Source organism: Bos indicus, chromosome 13, assembly GCF_029378745.1.
Source record: "Bos indicus isolate NIAB-ARS_2022 breed Sahiwal x Tharparkar chromosome 13, NIAB-ARS_B.indTharparkar_mat_pri_1.0, whole genome shotgun sequence".
Lineage (NCBI taxonomy): Eukaryota > Metazoa > Chordata > Mammalia > Artiodactyla > Bovidae > Bos > Bos indicus.
Genome location: NC_091772.1, coordinates 47776161 through 47796732, shown reverse-complemented (window position 1 = coordinate 47796732; position 20572 = coordinate 47776161). Strand labels below are relative to the sequence as shown.

The following is a 20572-nucleotide window of genomic DNA, read 5'->3' as shown; positions in this document are numbered from 1 at the left end:
CTAGAAAAAATTATAATTTAAAGATAATAAATGGCTTGTTAGTTACTAGCTTAGATTAGAAAATAATGAGTGATTCTGCTTTACCCTGCATCAAGGACACATCTCGTTTAAACAAATATCTTGTTCCATCCTCTGTTGGATTTTATTTTTGCATGTTTTAATACATTTCTGATACTATATTTATAATTGTTATGATAGTGTACTTTAGAATTATACTGAGGTTGGAAAATATTAGGAATTGAATATTTAAAAAATTGCATTTTGAAGCATCCTGCAATTAAATATATTTTCTTTGAGAGGTAGGATGATTTTTTTTTCTGATCTTTTTAATAAATTTATTTTAAGCTTTTGGGAAGTATAACTTCTGAACTTAAGAGCTGTGTGAAATATACCAGAGAATCTTTACTGGAAACTATCACACTTATTTTGACAATTATTTCAGATTTATGTTTAAAGTAAACTGGGGAATGAAGTAGCAGGGAAGATAATCAGTATTTTACTTAGAGGGTGGGGATTAACAGTTTTTCTCATTTAGTTGACATTTCTGTTGGAAGGGAGCACTTACCTTTTGGTAGTTCCTCACAGCTCTATGTATACAGGTAAGTTTATGCTGTTTGAAAAGCTTTTAGCTGGCTGTAGAGAATAATTGGGGTTTGAGGAGCATTATATTTAAGATCAGAATAGGCACTATGTGAGAATAAGCATTTTAATTGTGCCAAGACCTTTGGTTTGAAAAAAACCAGGCGATATTGTTCAGCAACTTGTCTGTCTCATATATTGGTTGGTATAAACATTTGTCCCAGTGCCTCTAGCCTGGAGCACCTCTCTGAGGACTTTTCTTTTCTCTTCCTTGTAACATTGTGAATAATCACCATGAATGTAAGAACTATTACTGTCTGATAGCCTCCTTAAAAGGGGTTTCTTTATTGAGGGCTACAATAAATATGCTTATTCACTTTGGGATGCTTTATATTTTTAATTAATTAAAAAAAATCCTTAAGGTGGGTAATTTCTCAGTTGTTCATTGTGTGTGTACATCATGAATTTTAACTAAGTTTTCTATTTTCCTTCAATTTTAGAAAGTGAAATTATTATTGACGATGGACAATTTGGAATCCACAGTAAGTGAGACTGAGTTTTCAAAAATCTTCATCACGTGGTTGAGATCTTACATAACATTTTCATTAGAAACAGCACAGAGAAATAAGACTATGATTTTTTTTAGATTATTTATCTGTTTATTTTTGGTTGTACTGCATCTTTGTCTAGTTAGGATGAGTGGGAGTTGCAGTATGTGGGTTTCTCACTACAGTAGCTACTCTTGTTGCAGAGTACAGGGTCTAGGCACAAGGGCTTCAGTAGTTGCAGCTCAGGGACTTATCAATTGTGGTGCATGAGCTCTAGTTGTCCATGGCATGTAGAATCTTCCTGGCCCAGGGGTCAAAGCTGTGTCCCCTGCATTGGCAGGTGGACTCTTAATCCACTGGATCACCAGGATCTGCTGTATCACCATGCTTCTTGTGGAATCTTAGTTCCCCAATCTGGGGGATCAAACCTGTGTCCTCTGCAGTGGAAGTGCAGAGTCCTAACCACTGACCGCCAGGGAATTCTCTGCGGTATAATTCTTATGCTTTACAATTTTATGTTTTTGATTTTTATTTGGCTGGTAACTTTAGGTGTAGGAATTAATAGAATTAACTTAAAAATATTATACTTAATGGTTATTATATCATCACTTAACAGTATTGTGTTTGAGAATATTAATTGTTCTAAACCTTTAAATGTGAACCATTACTCATAACCAACATTTGTGCATTGTTTGTATGTGCATTTATACTAAAATCCAGATTAAAGAGAATGTTCTAGTCATTCTGGCTGAGTAAACAATTTACAGTGGAGTCTAAAGTCCTTTTACTTCTGAAAATGTTATGCATTCTTATACTTTCTGCATCAGTACATATTTTATCCTAAGGATTCAAGTTATTTCTTCAATGACTGGAATTCATTATCATGCTAAACCTCCATCTTCATTTTAGATACTATACCATAGGAATCAAAAGTTATAAAGGGGGTGAGCAGAATGTGTGCTTACAGAACCAGAGATAATTGCTCATAACCAGAATTACTTGTTCCTGTTCAATACAGGAAGGAGTAGGGTCTGGATGTTTTATTTTTATTTATTTATATGGCTCTGCTGGGTCTTCACTGCTGCACGTGGGCTTTCTCTAGTTGTGGTGAGGGAGGGCTACTCTTCCATGTGGTGTGCACTGTGGTCTGCAGGCTTCTCATTGCAGTGACTTCTCTTGTGGAGAACGGCCTCTACGCTGGTGGGCTCAGTAGTTGTGGTGCCAGGGCTTAGTTGCTGTGGCATGTGAAATCTTATAACCAGACCAGCAATCGAGCCTCTATTCCCTTCATTGGTGGATGGATTCCCATCTACTGAGCCATCAGGGAAGTCTGGGCCTGAGTGTTTTGATTGTGGTTTTACTAGGTACATATGTTTATCCACTTTACAGATGTAGATGCTTTTGTAGTGTTAGGACAGTAACTTGACTTATTTTCTTGATTTTGTTTGGGATTATTTATATTACATCATAAAGTAGTCTAACACTTGAGATGGTAATGGTTTCTCTTTATGTATAAAATTTTGATAGTTAGGAAATCAGACCTAAGGAGAAAGTTTCCTTGATTTATTTATTTATTTTTTTAAATCCTGTTGATGGAAAACTTAGGTACAAAACAGTTGTCAGCTCCCTGGTATTTATGACAATGTTATTACTTTTGTTAATTTGAAGTAAGAAACTTCAAATTAACACTGCTAGCAGTGTTATCACAATCATGCAGTTTATCAATGACAGAATATTAGGTGGATAATACATTTATTTATTTTTTTCAACTTTAAGAACAATTTATTTTTCATTGAAGGATAATTGCTTTACAGAATTTTGCTGTTTTCTGTCAAATCCCAACATGAATCAGGCATAGATACACATATATCCCCTCCCTTTTGAACCTCCCTCCCATCTCCCTCCCCATCCCACCAGTCTAAGTTGATACAGGGCCCCTGTTAAGAGTTTCCCAAGCCATACAGCAAATTCCCATTGGCTATCTATTTTACATATCATGGAGGTTTCTATGTTACTCCTTCCATATATCTCATCCTCTCCTCCCCTTTCCCCATGTCCATAAGTCTATTCTCTATGTGTTTCCCCATTGCTCCCCTGTAAGTAACTTCTTCAGTACCATTTTTCTAGATTCCGTATATATGTGTTAGAATACAATATTTATCTTTCTGACTCACTTCACTCTGTATAGTAGGTTCTAGATTCATCCACCTTATTAGAACGGACTCAAATGCATTACTTTTTATGGCTGAGTAATACTCCATTTTGTGTGTGTTCTACAACTTGTTTATCCATTCATCTGTCAATGGACATCTAGGTTGCTTCCATGTTCTAGCTATTGTAAATAGTGCTGCAGTAAACAGTGGGATACATGTGTCTCTTTCAGTTTTGGTTTCCCCAGGGTATATGCCTAGGAGTGGGATTGCTGGGTCCTATGGTGGTTTTATTCCTAGTTTTTAAAGGAATCTCCATACCGTCTTCTGTTGTGGCTGGATCAATTTACATTCCCACCAACAGTGCAAGAGCCTTCCCTTTTCTCCACACCCTCTCCTCCACACCCTCTCCTCCACACCCTCTCCAGCATTTGTTTGTAGACTTTCTGATGAGGGCCATTCTGACCAGTGTGAGGTGATATCTCATTGTAATTTTGATTTACATTTCTCTAATAATGAGTGATGTTGAGCATCTTTTCATGTGTTTGTTAGCCATCTGTATGTCTTCTTTGGAGAAATGTCCGTTTAGGTCTTTTTCCCACTTTTTGATTGGGAAGTTTGTTTTTCTGGTATTTAGTTGTATGAGCTGCTTGTATATTTTGAAAATTAATCCTTTGTCAGTTGTTCGATTTGTTATTATTGTTTCCCATTCTGAGGCTTGTCTTTTCACCTTGCTTATAATCTCCTTTGCTGTGCAAGAGCTTTTAAGTTTAATCAGGTCCCACTTGTTTACTTTTGTTTCTATTTCCATTACTCTAGGAGGTGGGTCATAGAGGATCTTGGTTTAATATATGTCAGAGGGTTCTGCCTTTGTTTTCCTCTTAAGAGTTTTATAGTTTCTGGTCTTACATTTCGGTCTTTAATCCATTTTGAGTTTATCTTTGTGTATGGTGTTAGAAAGTGTTCTAATTCCATTTTCTTACATGTAGCTGTCCAGTTTTCCCAGTACCATTTATTGAAGAGGCTGTCTTTGCCCCATATTGCCTCCTTTGTCAAAAATAAGGTACCCATAGGCTTTCTATGTTGTTCCATTGGTCTGTATTTCTGTTTTCATGCCAGTACCGTACTGTCCTGATGCCTGTAGCTTTGTAGTATAACCTGAAGTCAGGAAGGTTAATTGCTCCAGCTTCATTCTTCTTTGTTAAGACTCCTTTGGCTATTTGGGGTCTTTGTGTTTCCATGTGAATTGTGAAATTTTTTGTTCTGGTTCTGTGGAAAATGCCATTAATAATTTGATAGGGATTGCATTAAATCCATAGATTGCATTTGGTAGTATACTCATTTTCACAATATTGATTCTTCCTACCCAGGAACATGGAATATCTTTCCATCTGTTTATGTCATCTTTCTTTCATTAGTGTCTTATAATTTTCTTTGTACAGTTCTTTTGTCGCCTTAGGTAAGTTTATTCCTAGATATTTAATTCTTTTTGTTGTAATGGTGAATGGAATTGATTCCTTAATTGCTCTTTCTGATTTTTCATTGTTAGTATATAGAAATGCAAGTAATTTCTGTATATTGATTTTGTATCCTGCAACTTTGCTAAATTCACTGGTTAGCTCTAGTAATTTTCTGGTACTGTCTTTAGGGTTTTCTGTGTACAGTGTCATGTCATCTGCAAACAGTGAGACTTTACTTCTTTTCCACGGGATTCCTTTTGTTTCTTTTTCTTCTCTGATTGCTGTAGCTAGAACTTCCAAAACTATGTTGAATAATAGTGGTGAAAATAGACACCCTTGTCTTGTTCCTGATCTTAGGGGGAATGCTTTCAGTTTTTCACCATTGAGAATAATGTTTGCTATAGGCTTATATATGGGCCTTACTGTGTTGTGGTAGAGCTTTTATTTTTGAAGAGTTTTAATCATAAATAGGTGCTGAATTTTATTCTGCATCTATTGGGATGATCATATAGTTTTAATCTTTCAATTTGTTAATGTGGGGTATCACATTGATTGATTTACGTATATTGAAGAATCCTTGCATCCCTGGAATAAACTACACTTGATTGTAGTGTATGAGCTATTTGATGTGTTGCCAAATTCTGTTTACTAACATTTTCGTGAGGATTTTTGCATCTATGTTCATCAGTGATAGTGGCCTATAGTTTTCTTTTTTGTGTGTTGTCTTTGTCTGATTTTGATCAGGGTGATGGTGGCCTCATAGAACGAGTTTGGAAGTGTTCCTTCTTCTGCAATTTTTTGAAAGATTTTTAGAAGGATAGGCATTAGCTCTTCTCTAAATGTTTGATAGGATTCTCCTGTGAAGCCATCTGGTCCTGGGCTTTTGTTTCTGGGAGATTTTTGATCACAGCTTCAATTTCAGTGCTTGAATTGGGTTGTTCACAATTTCTGTTTCTTCCTAGTTCAGTCTTAGAAGATTGAATTTTTCTAAGAATCTGTCCATTTCTTCCAGGGTATCTATTTTATTGCCATATAACTATAGTAGTCTCTTATAATCCTTTGTATTTCTGCATTGTCTGTTGTAACCTCTTCTTTTTCATTTCTAATTTTGTTGATTTGATTCTTCTTTTTTCTTGATGAATCTGGCTAAAGGTTTGTCAATTTTATCTTCTCAAAGAACCAGCTTTTAGTTTTATTAATCTTTACTATTGTTTCTTTCATTTCCTTTTCATTTATTTCTGCTCAAATTTATGATTTATTTCCTTGCTACTACTTTGGGGGTTTCTTCTTTTTCCAGTTGTTTTAGGTATAAAGTTAGATTGTCTATTTGCTGTTTTTCTTGTTTCTTGAGGTAGGATTGTATCACTATAAACTTCCTCTTAGAACTGCTTTTGCTGCATCCTGTACGTTTTGAGTTGTGTTTTGATTGTCACTTGTTTGTAGAAATTTTTTGATTTCCCTTTTGATTTCTTTAGTAACCTGTTAGTTATTTAGAAATGTATTGTTTAATCTCCATGTGTTTATGTCAAATCTGTTTTTTTTACAGTTTTTCTTTTTTTCACCTAATCATTTCTTTCTTTCTTTCTTTCTTTTTTTAAATTTTATTTTATTTTTAAACTTTACAATATTGTATTAGTTTTGCCAAATATCGAAATGAATCCACCACAGGTATACCTGTGTTCCCCATCCTGAACCCTCCTCCCTCCTCCCTCCCCAAACCCTCCCTCTGGGTCATCCCAGTGCACCAGCCCCAAGCATTCAGTATCCTGCATTGAACCTGGACTGGCGACTCGTTTCATACATGATATTATACATGTTTCAATGCTATTCTCCCAAATCTCCCCACCCTCTCCCTCTCCCACAGAGTCCATAAGACTGATCTATACATCAGTGTCTCTTTTGCTGTCTCGTACACAGGGTTATTGTTACCATCTTTCTAAATTCCATATATATGTGTTAGTATACTGTATTGGTGTTTTTCTTTCTGGCTTAGTTCACTCTGTATAATAGGTTCCAGTTTCATCCATCTCATTACAGTTTTTCTTTTAATTGATATCTAGTCTCTCATAGTGTTGTGGTCTGAGAAGATGCTTGATATAATTTCAGTTTTCTTAAATTTACTGAGGTTTGATTTGTGACCCAAGATGTGGTCTATCCTGGGTAATGTTCCATGTGCACTTGAGAAGAAGGTGTATTCTTTTGCATTTGGATGGAATGTCCTGACAATATCAGTGAGATCCATCTCATGTATCATTTAAGACTTGTGTTTCCTTATTAATTTCTGTTTTGATGGTCTGTCCATTGGTGTGGGTGGGGTGTTAAAGTGTCCTACTATTATTGTGTTACTGTCAATTTCCCTTTTTATGTCTGTTAGTGTTGGTCTTATGTATTGAGTTGTTCCTATGTTGGGTGCTTGAAAGTGAAAGTGAAGTCGCTCAGTCGTGTCTGACTCTTTGCGACCCCCTGGACTGTAGCCCACCAGGCTCCTCTGTTCATGGGATTCTCCAGGCAAGAATACTTGTTGGGTGCTTAGTTACTTAGAATTCTTATGCCTTCCTCTTGGATTGATCCCTTAATCATTATGTAGTGTCCTTCCTTATCTCTTGTAATCTTTATTTTAAAGTCTATTTTATCTGATACGAGGATTGCTACTTCAGCTTTCTTTTGCTTCCTGTTTGCATGAAATACATTTTTCCATCCTCTCAGTTTCAGTCTATGTGTTTTGAGGTCTGAAGTGGGTTTCTTGTAGACAGCATATATATGTGTCTTTTTGTATCCATTCAGCCAGTCTGTGTCTTTTGGTTGGAGCATTTAATCCATTTACATTTAATTTATTGATATGTATGTTCCTATTGTCATTTTCTTAATTGTTTGGGGTTGATTTTGTAGATCTCTTTTCTTCTTTTGTGTTTCCTGACTGTTTTCGTTTCTCCGTCAATTTTGAATGAGATCCTTGCCGGGTACAGTAATCTTAGTTGTAGATTTTCCCCTTTCAGTACTTTAAATATATCCTGCCATTCTCTTCTGGCCTGCAGAGTTTCTGCTGAAAGATAAGCTGTTAAATGTATGGGGTTTCCCTTGTATGTTACTTGTTGCATTTCCCTTGCTGCTTTTAATATTCTTTCTTTGTGTTTAGTTTTTGTTACTGTCCTGGTGTTTCTCCTTGAGTTTATCCTGTATGGGACTTTTGTGCCTCTTGGACTTGACTATTTCCTTTTCCACGTTGGGGAAATTTTCAACTATAATCTCTTCAAAAATTTTCTCGTACCCTTTCTTTTTCTCTTCTTCTTCTGGGACCCCTATAATTGGAATGTTGGTACATTTGATATGGTCCCAGAGGTCTCTGAGACTATCCTCAGCTCTTTTCATTCTTTTTACTTCATTCTGCTCTTCAGAAGATATTTCTCCCATTTTATCTTCCAGCTCAGTGATTTTTTTTCTTCTGCTTCAGATATTCTGCTATTGATTCCTTCTAGAGTATTTTTAATTTGAGTAATTGTGTGTGTCTCTGTATGTTTATTGTTTAATTCTTCTAGGTCTTTGTTTATTGATTCTTGCATTTTCTGCATTTTGTTTTCAAGGTTTTTGATCATCTTTATCATTATTCTGTATTCTTTTTCAGGTAGTTTGCCTGTTTCCTCTTCATTTATTTGGGCTTCTGTATTTCTAGTTTGTTCCTTCATTTGTGCATTATTTCTCTGCATTTTCATTTTTTTTTAAGTTATTGTGTTTGAGGTCTCCTTTTCTCAGGCTTCAAGGAAAGTTGAATTCTTTCCTTGAAGAAGGTTGAATTCTTTCTTCCTTTTGGTTTCTGCCCTCTTAAGGTTGGTCCAGTGGTTTGTAGTGAGCTTCCTATAGGGTGAGATTTGTGCTGAGTTTTTGTTTGTTTTTCTTCTGATGAGAAATGCTGAGTGAGGTGGTACACCTGTCTACTGATGATTTGGTTTGTATTTTTGTTTTGTTTGTTGTTCAGATGAAGCGTCCTATACAGGATGCTACTGGTGGTTGGGTGATGGTGGGTCTTGTATTCATGTGGTTTCTTTTGTGTTAGTTCTCACTATTGGTACTCCCTAGGGTTAGTTCTCTGGTAGTCTAGGGTCTTGAAAGAGTCAGTGCTCCCACCCCAAAGGCTCAGGGCTTAATCTCCTTGGAGTCATGAACTATGCCATGGCTCAGGAGATAAACAGCTCCAGAAATGGGGTGTTGTTACTCGATAAAATCTTTCAACAAGTATTTGTTCAGTACTTGGTGTGTGTCAGGCTCTGTTCCAAGCCCCTTATCCTGTTCGGCCTCGGCTACCCTCTGGGTGGCAACCGCCTGTTCCTTGCCCCTAGCAGCTCCCAGTACATTGATTTTGTTCAGTTCTACCTCCTGGTATCTCCACTGCCAGCACTAGTGGAATAACTAGTTTTCAGCTGAGTGTCTCATGTGACACTTCGGAATTGTAACTGTGGTCACCAGTAGAACAACTGCTAGGTTATAAGCCTTCTTGGGATATGTATTCTTTCTGAGGTAGATTTGTATTGCTTCAATAATATATTCAATAAGAGTATTTTAATTTAGTTTGTTTAGTTATTAATGTTCATTTAGTTTTTCCCCCTTCATATGTATATACTTTATATACTTCATGTAAAAGTTTTCTTTTAATGACAAATTTAAGACTGCTTGTATATTTGCTTTGAAGAGAAATACCAGTGATAGATAACCTGAGTGTATCAAACTGTGAATGTGAACTGAAACTGTCAACGTGTAGTTATTGGATTGTTTTTTAAAATGTGTATATTAATTAGTGTTCTTCATACTTTTTCTAGATGGTATTGAGACTCTGGATTCTGGATGGCTGACATGTCAGACCGAAATCAGATTACGTTTGCATTATTCCGAAAAACCTCCTGTCTCAATAACCAAGAAAAAATTTAAAAAATCTAGATTTAGGTAGGACCATGTGTATTTGTTACTTAAGTTATTTATTTTCACCATTGCTATAGATTTCCAATCCATCTGGTTATAGGCTTTGAGTGTATCAACTGAGGAAATAGCATACTTATATTCTAACAAACAACAGGGTCTTGTAAAAGTGAATTTGCTTCCTTGCATGAAGATTACTACAGTTAAATGTACTTACATTAGTCTTAATCTCCAAATGTGAAATCAGAAAAAATTTTTTTTACCTTACGTAAGTGATTTCTAGGCTGACATGTCTTTGTAGTTCCTACCATTTGAAATTTCTTAGTGTAGCAATAAATATTTGTTTTAAAATTGATGTGATGAAATGATTTTGTGTTAAATGAGGGGAAAATGGCACAAACAGAAAAATGGTCATTGGAAATACACTTCAGTGTCCTAAATTTTCCTGTGTCTTAAAAACAAAAAACCTTTTCATTAAGGAAAGGTCACAGTTACCATAGCAGTTCCAGATTAGTGCAATTTTAATCTTAATTTAAGAAATAAATGTCAAGCTTTGTATAAATAAATAAATAGTAACAAACTTTTGTAATGTCACCATGTATATCTTTGAATGAACTGATTTCTTAGCAAAGCAGGCAGCCTTATCATTTGAATTTTTTTAACTTTGGGACCGAGAATTCTAAATATGCTATGTAATGCAGCTTTTTCTAACAAAATGTCAGAGACTGGGTCGAAAGGGCCATTTTCAGTAACTAAAGTAGTTAATAATAATAGTTAATATCTATTTTCATGATAAAATTAATAATGATGTTGCAGTTTGTAAATCCATAAATGCTTTACAGTAACTGCTGAAAATACTATATTACTAATCCTAGTCATAAAATACATATGGGAAAAGGTCGATGACACTTCTCAACCCTTTCCATTGGCCTGTTCTGAAAGTGAGTAAAGTGTGTTGGATGTACCTTGTCTCTGATCATTAGCTTTTTTAGGCCTCTGCTTTGCTTCTGAGAAACCTAGGTAATTGGACCACGTAGCTGATCTGCTCGGTCAGTTTGATTGCAAAGATTCTCTAACCAGATAGTCATAAATAATTAGATATTGTATTTACATGTTAAAAGAAGCAAATAAGTTGTGTTATAGCTGTAAAGTATCTTCGTTTTATGACTTTGAAATGATAATGGTAAGACTTCTCGTTTCCACTGTAAGGGATGTGGTTCCATCCTTGGTTGGTGAACTAAGATCCTGCATACTGCGGTGCAGCCAAAAAAATTAATAGATAATTAATTGTGTTCTGCTTGGATTGCTTATGCATACTGAGTCCTATGTTTTTCTTGTTTATATAGAAATTGAGTGTTTGTATATATTACTATGTTGCTTAGGCTTAAATTGTTACATTTTTATAACCATACTTATTTGACCACTATAAATTAACTGATTCCTACTGAAATAATTGTGCATAGCTAGTAATTGATGTTTGTTTTGACCATCTCTTTCCCCCGAATTCACAGTATTGATAGCTTAAGCCTTCATTTGCTAGAAAATAATTTATCTGCAAATTTATCATGACTATTTTAAAAGCTTAGCAACAAGTGTTTGCGTTTTAAATAAAACACTTAACATGATTTTTTATCTCCTTAACACCACATTTTATTTATTTATTTTTAAAGACAACATTTATTCATTGTCATGATCAGACTGTTACATGTAGCAATCAACAGCATGGGTGCAAAAAAAAGTCTACTTTAAAACTGTCCTAGAATGCTTTACACAGAACAAACTTGAATAACCGGTTACACAATTAGTCACAAATACAGTCCTCAAGTTTTTTACCCATACAGATGAGTATTGCCTAAAACATCTTTCTTCATAGTTGCTGGACCCTGCCACCACTGTGCTTGTCTGAGTTCACAAATCTGTTACAACCTGTCACTTCTCTGGCTCTCCTGCTAAGCTTTGTTTCCTGGCAGTAATTAAAACCTTCTGCCACTGCCATATCTACTGCTACTGCTGGAACCACCAGAGTCACCTTCCTTTTGTGGTTTAGCAAGGTATTGGCCTTCACTACCATATGAGCCAGAACTTCTCCCTCCAAAGTTTCATCCTTTCATGAGTCCAGAATTTGAAGATTGATGTTGTAATTGCCAAAATCATTGTAGCTTCTGCCACCTCCAAAATTGTTTCCATTATTATCAAATCCATAGCCATCCCCACTGCCACCATATCCACCACCACCAATGGCTATTACCAAAGCCACCTCGACCACCGAAGTTTACTCCACAACCAGAGTTGTCATCCTCACCACAACAACCTCCTTGATTACCACCAAAGTTTCCAGAAGTACTTCTGCCTCTTTGGTTAGATGAAGCAGTAGCTATCTCTTACTTAGATAGGGCTTTCTTACTTCACAGTTGTCGCCATTCACAATATGGTATTTCTGAATAGCAGTCTTATCTACAGAGTCATGGTCATCAGAGGTTACAAAAGCAAAGCCTCTCTTTTTGCTGCTGCCTCAGTGATTCATGATTTCAATCACTTCAGTTTTCCCATACTGTTCAAATTAATCTCTTAGGTGATGTTATTCAGTGTCTTCTTTAATGCTACCAACGAAAACCTTTTCACATTTAAGTGGGCAGTTTGAGCATCTTCTCTTGATACAACCCTCTTTGGTTCCACAACTCTTCCATCTACCTTGTGTGGTCTTGCATTCATGGCGAGATCTGCCACCTCCATTGTGACTTATGTGACAAACCCATGCCTCTAGAGTGCTTGATATTTGGACCCCTCATGACCACAGTGTGAGCATTCCCCAGTGCTCAGAATGGCTTCTCAGACTTTCCTCAGTTGTTGCAAAGCTCACTCCTGATGAAGAGCTTCTGCAGCTGTTCAGGCTCTTTGGGAGACTCTGACTTGGACTTGCCTTCAGCACTGCTTACTTAGTGATTTCCACAAGCCAAATGGAGTAATCTAACAAGCAAATCTCACCACCACATTTTACACACAAGTTTCTCTTTCACTTGATTCCACCAGAACTTGGAAAGCAGTGTTACTTTATGATAGACTATAACATTTATATATTCATTCCAATTCCAAAGAAAGGCAATGCCAAAGAATGTTCAAGTTACCACACAATTGTACTCATCTCACATGCTAGCAAGATAATGCTCAAAATTCTCCAAGCTAGTCTTCAACAGTACGTGAACCGTGAACTTCCAGATGTTCAAGCTGGATTAGAAAAGGCAGAGGAATCAGAGATCAAATTGCCAACATTTGTTGGATCATAGAAAAAGCAAGAGAGTTCCAGAAAAAAGGTCTACTTCTGCTTTATTGACTGTGCCAAAGCCTTTGACTGTGTGGATCACAACAAACTGTGGAAAATTCTGAAAGAGATGGGAATACCAGACCACCTTACCTGCCTCCTGTATGCAGGTCCTATATGCATACCTGTATCTGTATGCAAGTCAAGAAGCAACAGTTACAGGTAGATATGAAACAGACTGGTTCCAAATTGGGAAAGGAGTACGTCAAGGCTGTATATTGTCACCCTGCTTATTTAACCTATATGCAGAGTACATCATGTGAAATGCTGGGCTGGATGAAGCACAAGTTGGAATCAAGATTCCCAGGAGAAATATCAGTAACCTCAGATATGCAGACGACACCACCCTTCTGGCAGAAAGTGAAGAACAACTAAAGAGCCTCTTGATGAAAGTGAAAGAAGAGTGAAAAAGCTGCTTTAAAACTCAACATTCAGAAAATGAAAATCATGGCATCTGGTCCCACCACGTCATGGCAAGTAGTTGGAGAAACAATGGAAACAGTGAGAGACTTTATTTTTTTGCACTCCAAAATCATTGCAGATGGTGACTGCAGCCATTAAGTTAAAAGACGCTTACTCCTTGGAAGAAAAGCTATGACTAACCTAGACAGTGTATGAAAAAGCATAGGCATTACTTTGTCAACAAAGGACTGTCTAGTCAAAGCTATGGTTTTTCCAGTAACCATGTATGAATGTGAGAGTTGGACCATAGAGAAGGGTGAGCGCCAAAGAATTGATGCTTTTGAACTGTGGTGTTAGGAAGACTCTTGACTGCAAGGAGATCCAATCACTCAATCCTAAACGAAATCAGTCCAGAATATTCGTTGGAAGGACTGATACTGAAGCTGAATCTCCAATACTTTGGCCACCTGATACGAAGAACTGACTCCTTGGGAAAGACCCTGATGCTGGGAAAGATTGAAGGTGGGAGGAAAAGCGCATGACAGAGGATGAGATGGTTGCATGGCATCACCGACTCAATGGACATGAGTTTGAGCAAGCTCTGGGAGTTGGTGATGGACAAGGAAGCCTGGCGTGCTATAGTCATGGGGTTGCAAAGAGTCAGACACAACTGAGTGACTGAACTGAACTGATAACATTTATATAGCTATTTGAAGAAAACCTTTAATATAAATGAACTGAATTCTTTCATTGATCCCTTTAAACTTGGTTTTTTTTGGAGGTGGAAAGAGAGATAGGTAGTTGCACATTGCTATTTGTAGACAAGCTTTTTTTTTTTGGCCACAGCATGCAGCATCCTAGTTCCTGACCAGGGATCAAACCCCTGTTGCCTATGTTGGGATCTTGGAGTCTTAACCACTGGACCACCAGGAAGTCCTGAGAATAGTCATATTTAATCTTCCATGCCTTCCTTGCCGATTCATTACAGTTCATTTGTGGTCACTTTTTATATGTCCTGGTAGAGAATGTTTCTTCCTTCAGGCTCACCAGCAAAATCAGTTGTTCAGAGCTATTCCTAAGAGTTTGAAGAGAAGAAAGGATCTTTTTTGTTTGGATTATTAAAGTGGTGCTACTTTTGATTTCACAGTATGACTGTGATACATTATTACTGATTGAATAATCATGTCTCCTTTGGGATACCTTGGCATATGTGCCTGTAAGATAAGTCTGCACAGTTGTTGGAGGCAGCAGGCAGAGAGAATAGGCCTCACTAATGCAGTTCTATTACTTATATTATTAAGTGGATCTCATTTAAATCTAGAATGAAAAGCTTTCCTAGCTCAACTGTATTCTATACAGTAACATTACTCCTACATCATTGGTATTAAAGTTATATAATCTATGAAACTTGCAGTTGGTGCAAGAAATATTCTAGAATTGAGTTAACTTATTGGCATTACAAGTGTTCTCTGCAGCTGATTGCTTCTCACTGGGAGTAAATTAGTCTTTGTGACCCAGTGGCTTAGGTAACTTGTCTTTTGTTTTCATTGCTGTGGGAGTTAATAAGACTCTTGGTTTCTTGTTTTGTTCCTTTGTTTCATTAAAAAGTACATATATGTAAATACATAAAAGCCATGCATACTTGCAAATGTATATGCCATGCTTTTAATACCATTAATACCATAGTTTTCTTTAATAATCTGTTCACAAAGTACCTGGTCTCAGTGTAGTGAGGAGAAGTATGGGAAATTTAAAAATTTATGACCTCCAACTCTTAACAGGATTTATTTTTTAATGTTTATTTGGCTACATCGGGTTTTAGTTGCAACATTCAGGATCTCTGAATGTGGCATGTGGTCTTTTCTAGTTGAGACATGAGGGCTTTTCTCTAGTTGTGGTGCTCAGGTTCTAAGGCACATGGGCTCAGTAGTTGTGATGTGGGCTTAATTGCTCTGCAGCATGTGGGATCTTAGTTCTGCAACTAGGGATCCAGCCTACAACCCATGCATTGGAACACGGATTCTTAACAACTGGACCACTGGGGAAGTCCCTGTCTAACAGTCTTTTAATGCACACTAACAGAATATGGTTCAAAATTGTACTTGTTATATATATATATTTGTGAAACTTCTCATAAGAAATTGAGATAGCCAGTTATAAATGGATAATAGTAAATGCCTTTTTAGATTCATTTTAAAAAACTCAAAGAATTAATGAAAATAGCCTTATGCATAATGAGCATTTATCTCGTTTTAATGAAAATAGCCTTATGCATAATGAGCATTTATCTCGTTTTAATACTTGGCAAAAATGTGTGGAGATAAAAACACCACTATTTTATGAAATATAACTAATGCCATAACCTGTAGTATGTATAGTTCTTTTGTTATTTGAGGGTTTAGCATATAAAGGGAGCACTTTTAAATTTAGTGTTTAGGTAATATATATAATTTTCTTTCTTCACTTTTTGCATTTCATCATTTTTTCCTTTCATTTAGGGTAAAGCTGACATTAGAGGGTCTGGAGGAAGATGATGATGATAGAGTATCTCCCACTGTTCTTCACAAAATGTCAAATAGCCTGGAGATATCCTTAATAAGCGACAATGAATTCAAGTGTAGACATTCACAGCCGGAGTGTGGGTATGGCTTACAGCCTGACCGTTGGACAGAGTATAGTATACAGACAATGGAACCAGATAACCTAGAACTAATATTTGATTTTTTTGAGGTGAGTATATTTCACTGAAGAGGGTGAGAGACAATGTAGACATGAGCTTATTTTTACATATGTTTTGATTTTTATTGTAGTCTAATTTATGTAAACATATGATTCATACAACTTTTTAGATGTTTACTCCTCTGTACATGTTAGCAGATTTTAAAAACTTAGAGTTGGCAGACTCATTAACAATATAATTGAGAGTTTCAAAATTGCATTCAAATTATGACCAGATGTCTTGATGCCTGTGTGTATTTTAAACATAAATGAATGTGTCCAAAGCCTCTTTGAAGAATAGAGGCTGTTACTTGATAGGCAGACTGATGTAACTAGCATGATTGAGCCCTCTTCATGACTGAAGTTTTGTTTATTGAAGCATTTTATAAGAATCCATTGTAATAGTGAACTCATTTTTCCAACTTTACTTGATAGTATAAATATGTAAGAAAAGATAGTTGCTGTGAAAATTGTGCCAAGTTATTCAGACTCTGTGCTGCCAACTTTCTAGAGCTTCTTGTGATGCTTATCTTGGCTTTTGGGCTGTTCAGCTGCTCCTCACAAATAAAACTGGGTCCTCCCATAAGGTCCTGGCTCTTTGATACTTCCACTCATATTTACACTAGATTAGAGTTTGCCTCTTTGAGGGTGGGGAATAAACCTTCCCCAGCAGTAGCACCTAGCCAGTGTTTCTGATATCAAAATTCAGGATGGATTAGAACCTGAGTAATTCTTATAGCTTTATAGTGTAAAGTTATCTTGCCTAATTAATAAGACCTATGAGACATTTATTATAAAAATATGAAGTTTTGGTTGAATGTTTCCTTGTTCTTTTAGTACCTACCTATTAATAATCTCTTGAACAGCCTGACTTCCCTTTCATTTGGTTAGCAGTTTTGGAAATACTAATTTATTCATAGACTAGGTGGATAAAACACACTATTTAATCTCAAGTATTCAGTGTCCTAGAGGTTACTATCTCTCTGTGTCATCTGTGTAGATGGCATTTGTAAAGAACAAAATATACATTAAAAGTGAAAGTCGCTCAGTCGTGTTCGACTCTTTTCGACCCCATGGACCTTGGGGAATTCTCCAGGCCAGAATAGTGGAGTAGGTAGCCTTTCCCTTCTCCAGGGGATCTTCCCAGCCCAGGGATCAAACCCAGGTCTCCCTCGTTGCAGGCAGATTCTTTATCAGCTGAGCCACAAGGAAAATAATTACAGGTATATCTTGGGCTTCCATAGTGCTCAGTGGTAACGAATCTGCTTGCCAAGAGATGCAGGTTCAATCCCTGGGTCAGAAAGATACCTGGGAGAAGGAAATGGCAACCCATTCTAGTATTCTTGCCAGAGAAATCCAATGGACAGAGGACCCTGGCGGGATTTAGTCCATGGGTTTGCAAGAGTTGATCACAACTTAGCAACTAAACAACAACACGTATATCTTAGTCTTTGAATATAAAAGTACTTAGAAACATTCAGTCGATGCTTTATATTTGCATAATATATGTTAGAGGATCAGAAGTAACAATTAAAAGTAACAAGTAAAAAGTAAATCAACAGTAACGATTAATGAACATAAAATCTTACATATACTGTATATTAAATATCTTTGCATACTAAAAGAAAATGTTACTTGTTACAAGAAAGCTATCTAAATTACCTGAATATAAATTTGGTTGTATTTCTTATTGATTTTCTTCTATAGATTCCGAGTTGATTTTAAGGGTGTCTTTTTTGATCTTTTAATGGAGAATATTGAATTATAAGAATTTGGGTTATTCTTATCCTTATTTTTCAGGAAGATCTCAGTGAACATGTAGTTCAGGGTGATGCTTTTCCTGGACATGTGGGTACAGCATGTCTCTTATCGTCCACCATTGCAGAGAGTGGGAAGAGCGCTGGAATCCTTACTCTTCCCATCATGAGCAGAAATTCTAGGAAAACAATAGGCAAAGTGAGAGGTAAGCTTAGACAGGCATGGTGGCCCTTTACAAATAAGCAAAGGTTAAGTTAGGGTTCTAATTAGTTTCAAATTGTGCTTTTGAGAATGGTAAAGAATTAAATTAATAAATTGTTTCAGAATATTAACAAATACATTCCCTGGTTGCTCACTGGTAAAGAATCTGTCTGCCAAGCAAGAGACATGGGTTTGATCCCTGGGTTGAGAAGATCCCCTGGAGAAGGGATTGTCAACACACTGTAGTATTCTTGCTGGGAAATCCCATTTACAGAGGACCCTGGGGGGGGTGGTGGTGACGGTCCGTGGGGTCGCAAAAGAGTTGGACGTGACTTAGTGACTGAACAACAGCAATTTTCTGGAAGCTTTACTTTGAATGGGCATTGACTTGATTTCTTTCTGTTTGATCAACTGATAAAGCTGGTTTGAGTGGTGTTTAGGTGTAATTGAGTTCATCGTAGCCTTTTAATTGTCTTTCTTTTTCCCTTCCCCCTTTTTTCCTATGAAAGTTGACTATATAATTATTAAGCCGTTACCAGGATACAGTTGTGACATGAAATCTTCATTTTCCAAGTATTGGAAACCAAGAATACCATTGGATGTTGGACATCGAGGTGCAGGGAATTCTACAACAACTGCTCAGTAGGTTGAATATTTGAGTAGTACTAGCATTTGGTACCTTATGTTTGATGATAAAGTTTAACCAACTAAAGGTCAAAGGATCCTTTTAATTATTACCCTGGATTTAAATGTGATTTGGTAATTGGGCTTTAAATTGCTTGTAAATACCTATGATTATTAGAGCTTGATTTAAGGAGTGCACACACCAACCAAGTAATGGTCAGTCTTATTTTGGGGATGGTAAAGTTAGCCTCAAAATAGAGAATAAATACTGTGTCCATTATGGAAAATATAGTTGACTTATTTACTAAATTTATCTTTTCTTTATTAATGATAACTATATTTCTGTATATTTATTTTCTTTCAGGCTTGCTAAAGTTCAAGAAAATACTATTGCTTCTTTAAGAAATGCTGCTAGTCATGTAAGTGAACCTCTCTTTAAACAACTTTGGACTAGTGGTCCACAGGTAGAAAAGTAGAGAGTTGTACGTTGGGGCAGCCTCCTTCATTCTGCATTAATAGGGTAAAAGGGAGACTATTTCTGCTTTTTCTAAATATATTTCTAAGTGAAGATAAAATATTTCTAGGCATTTTAATTTCAGTTCCATGGTACGGATTGGAATTAAAGCAATGGAATCCTAAGCATTCTCTTAAAAGTTAATTAGGTGATTTGTAGTATGGTTGATGTATATTAAATAAATTACAGGTACACAGTATAATGATTCACAATTTTTAAAGATTATGCTCCATTTATAGTTATTGTAAAATGTTTACTATATTCCCTGTGTTATATCCTTATAGCTTATTTTAAACCTAATAGTTTGTACCACTTAATCCCCTATGCCTTTATTGCCCCTCCTGCCTTCCCTCTCTCCACTGGTAACCACTGTTCCATGCAAGTGATGTCATATAGTATAGTCTTTCTCTATCTGACTTAGTTCACTTAGCATAATACCTTCCAAGTCCATCGATGTTGTTACAGATAACAAAACTTCACTCTCTTTTATGGCTGAGCAGTACACACAGCTGAGCTGTGTGAGTGTGTGTGTACATACATACACCACATCTTTATCCATTCAGTTCGGTTTCTTTATATCTTGGCAGTTGTAAATAATGCTACTATGAACATTGAAGAGCATATATGTTTTCAGATTAGTATTTTTCAGCTATATATCTAGGAATGGAATTGGTGGGTCATATAGTAGTTCTCTTTTTAGCTTTTTGAAAAACCTTCATAACTGTTTTTCACAGTGTCAATAACAGTTTACATTCCCACCAGCAGTGTAGGAGGGCTCCTTTTACATGCTTGCCAGCATTTATCTGTTCTTTATGATGATAGCCATTCCTTTGATGATAGTGAGGTGATAACTCATTGTGGTTTTTTTGTTTTATATTTCTTTCTGGCTGTCCTTGGGTCTTTGTTGCTCTGCAAGGGCTTCTCTAGTTGTGGCAAGTGGTAGCTACTCTTACTGCAGAGCAGGAGCTCTTAAGGCCTGCGAGTGTCAGTAGTTGTGGCACAAAGGCTTGGTAGTTGTGGTGCACAGGCTTATTTGTCTCACAGACTAGAGTTTGATCCTGTGTCCCATGCATTGGTAGGTGGATTCTTAACCGTTGGACCACCAGGGAAGTCCAGTTCTTTGTGGTTTTGATTTGCATTTCCCTCATGCTGAGCGTTATAACATTTCCTGTATCTGTTGGTCATCTGCATTTCCTTTGGAAAAATGTTTATTCAGTTCTTCTAACATTTTAAATAACTGGATAGTTTTTGGGGTTTTTTTGATGCTGAGTTGTAAATTTTTATGTTAGATATTAACTCCTTATTAGTATCTCTTGGAAATATTTCCTCCTATTCAGTAGCTTGTCTTTTTGTTTCATTGATGGTTTGCTTTTGCTGTGCGAAGGTTTTTG

General features: G+C 36.4%; 1 protein-coding gene across 3 annotated transcripts in view; it reads left to right on the top strand.

Annotated features, from left to right (window-relative positions):
• Positions 1 to 20572, top strand: part of GPCPD1 (glycerophosphocholine phosphodiesterase 1) — a 64648-nt gene that overhangs the window by 19613 nt on the left and 24463 nt on the right. For all 3 annotated transcript variants that reach the window (XM_070801144.1, XM_070801146.1, XM_070801145.1), the window contains 6 exons: positions 1080 to 1121; positions 9549 to 9672; positions 15865 to 16096; positions 17885 to 18047; positions 18553 to 18685; positions 19032 to 19086. In XM_070801144.1, coding sequence (XP_070657245.1) covers positions 1080 to 1121; positions 9549 to 9672; positions 15865 to 16096; positions 17885 to 18047; positions 18553 to 18685; positions 19032 to 19086 — 749 coding nt within the window. The remainder of the gene's footprint in view (positions 1 to 1079; positions 1122 to 9548; positions 9673 to 15864; positions 16097 to 17884; positions 18048 to 18552; positions 18686 to 19031; positions 19087 to 20572) is intronic.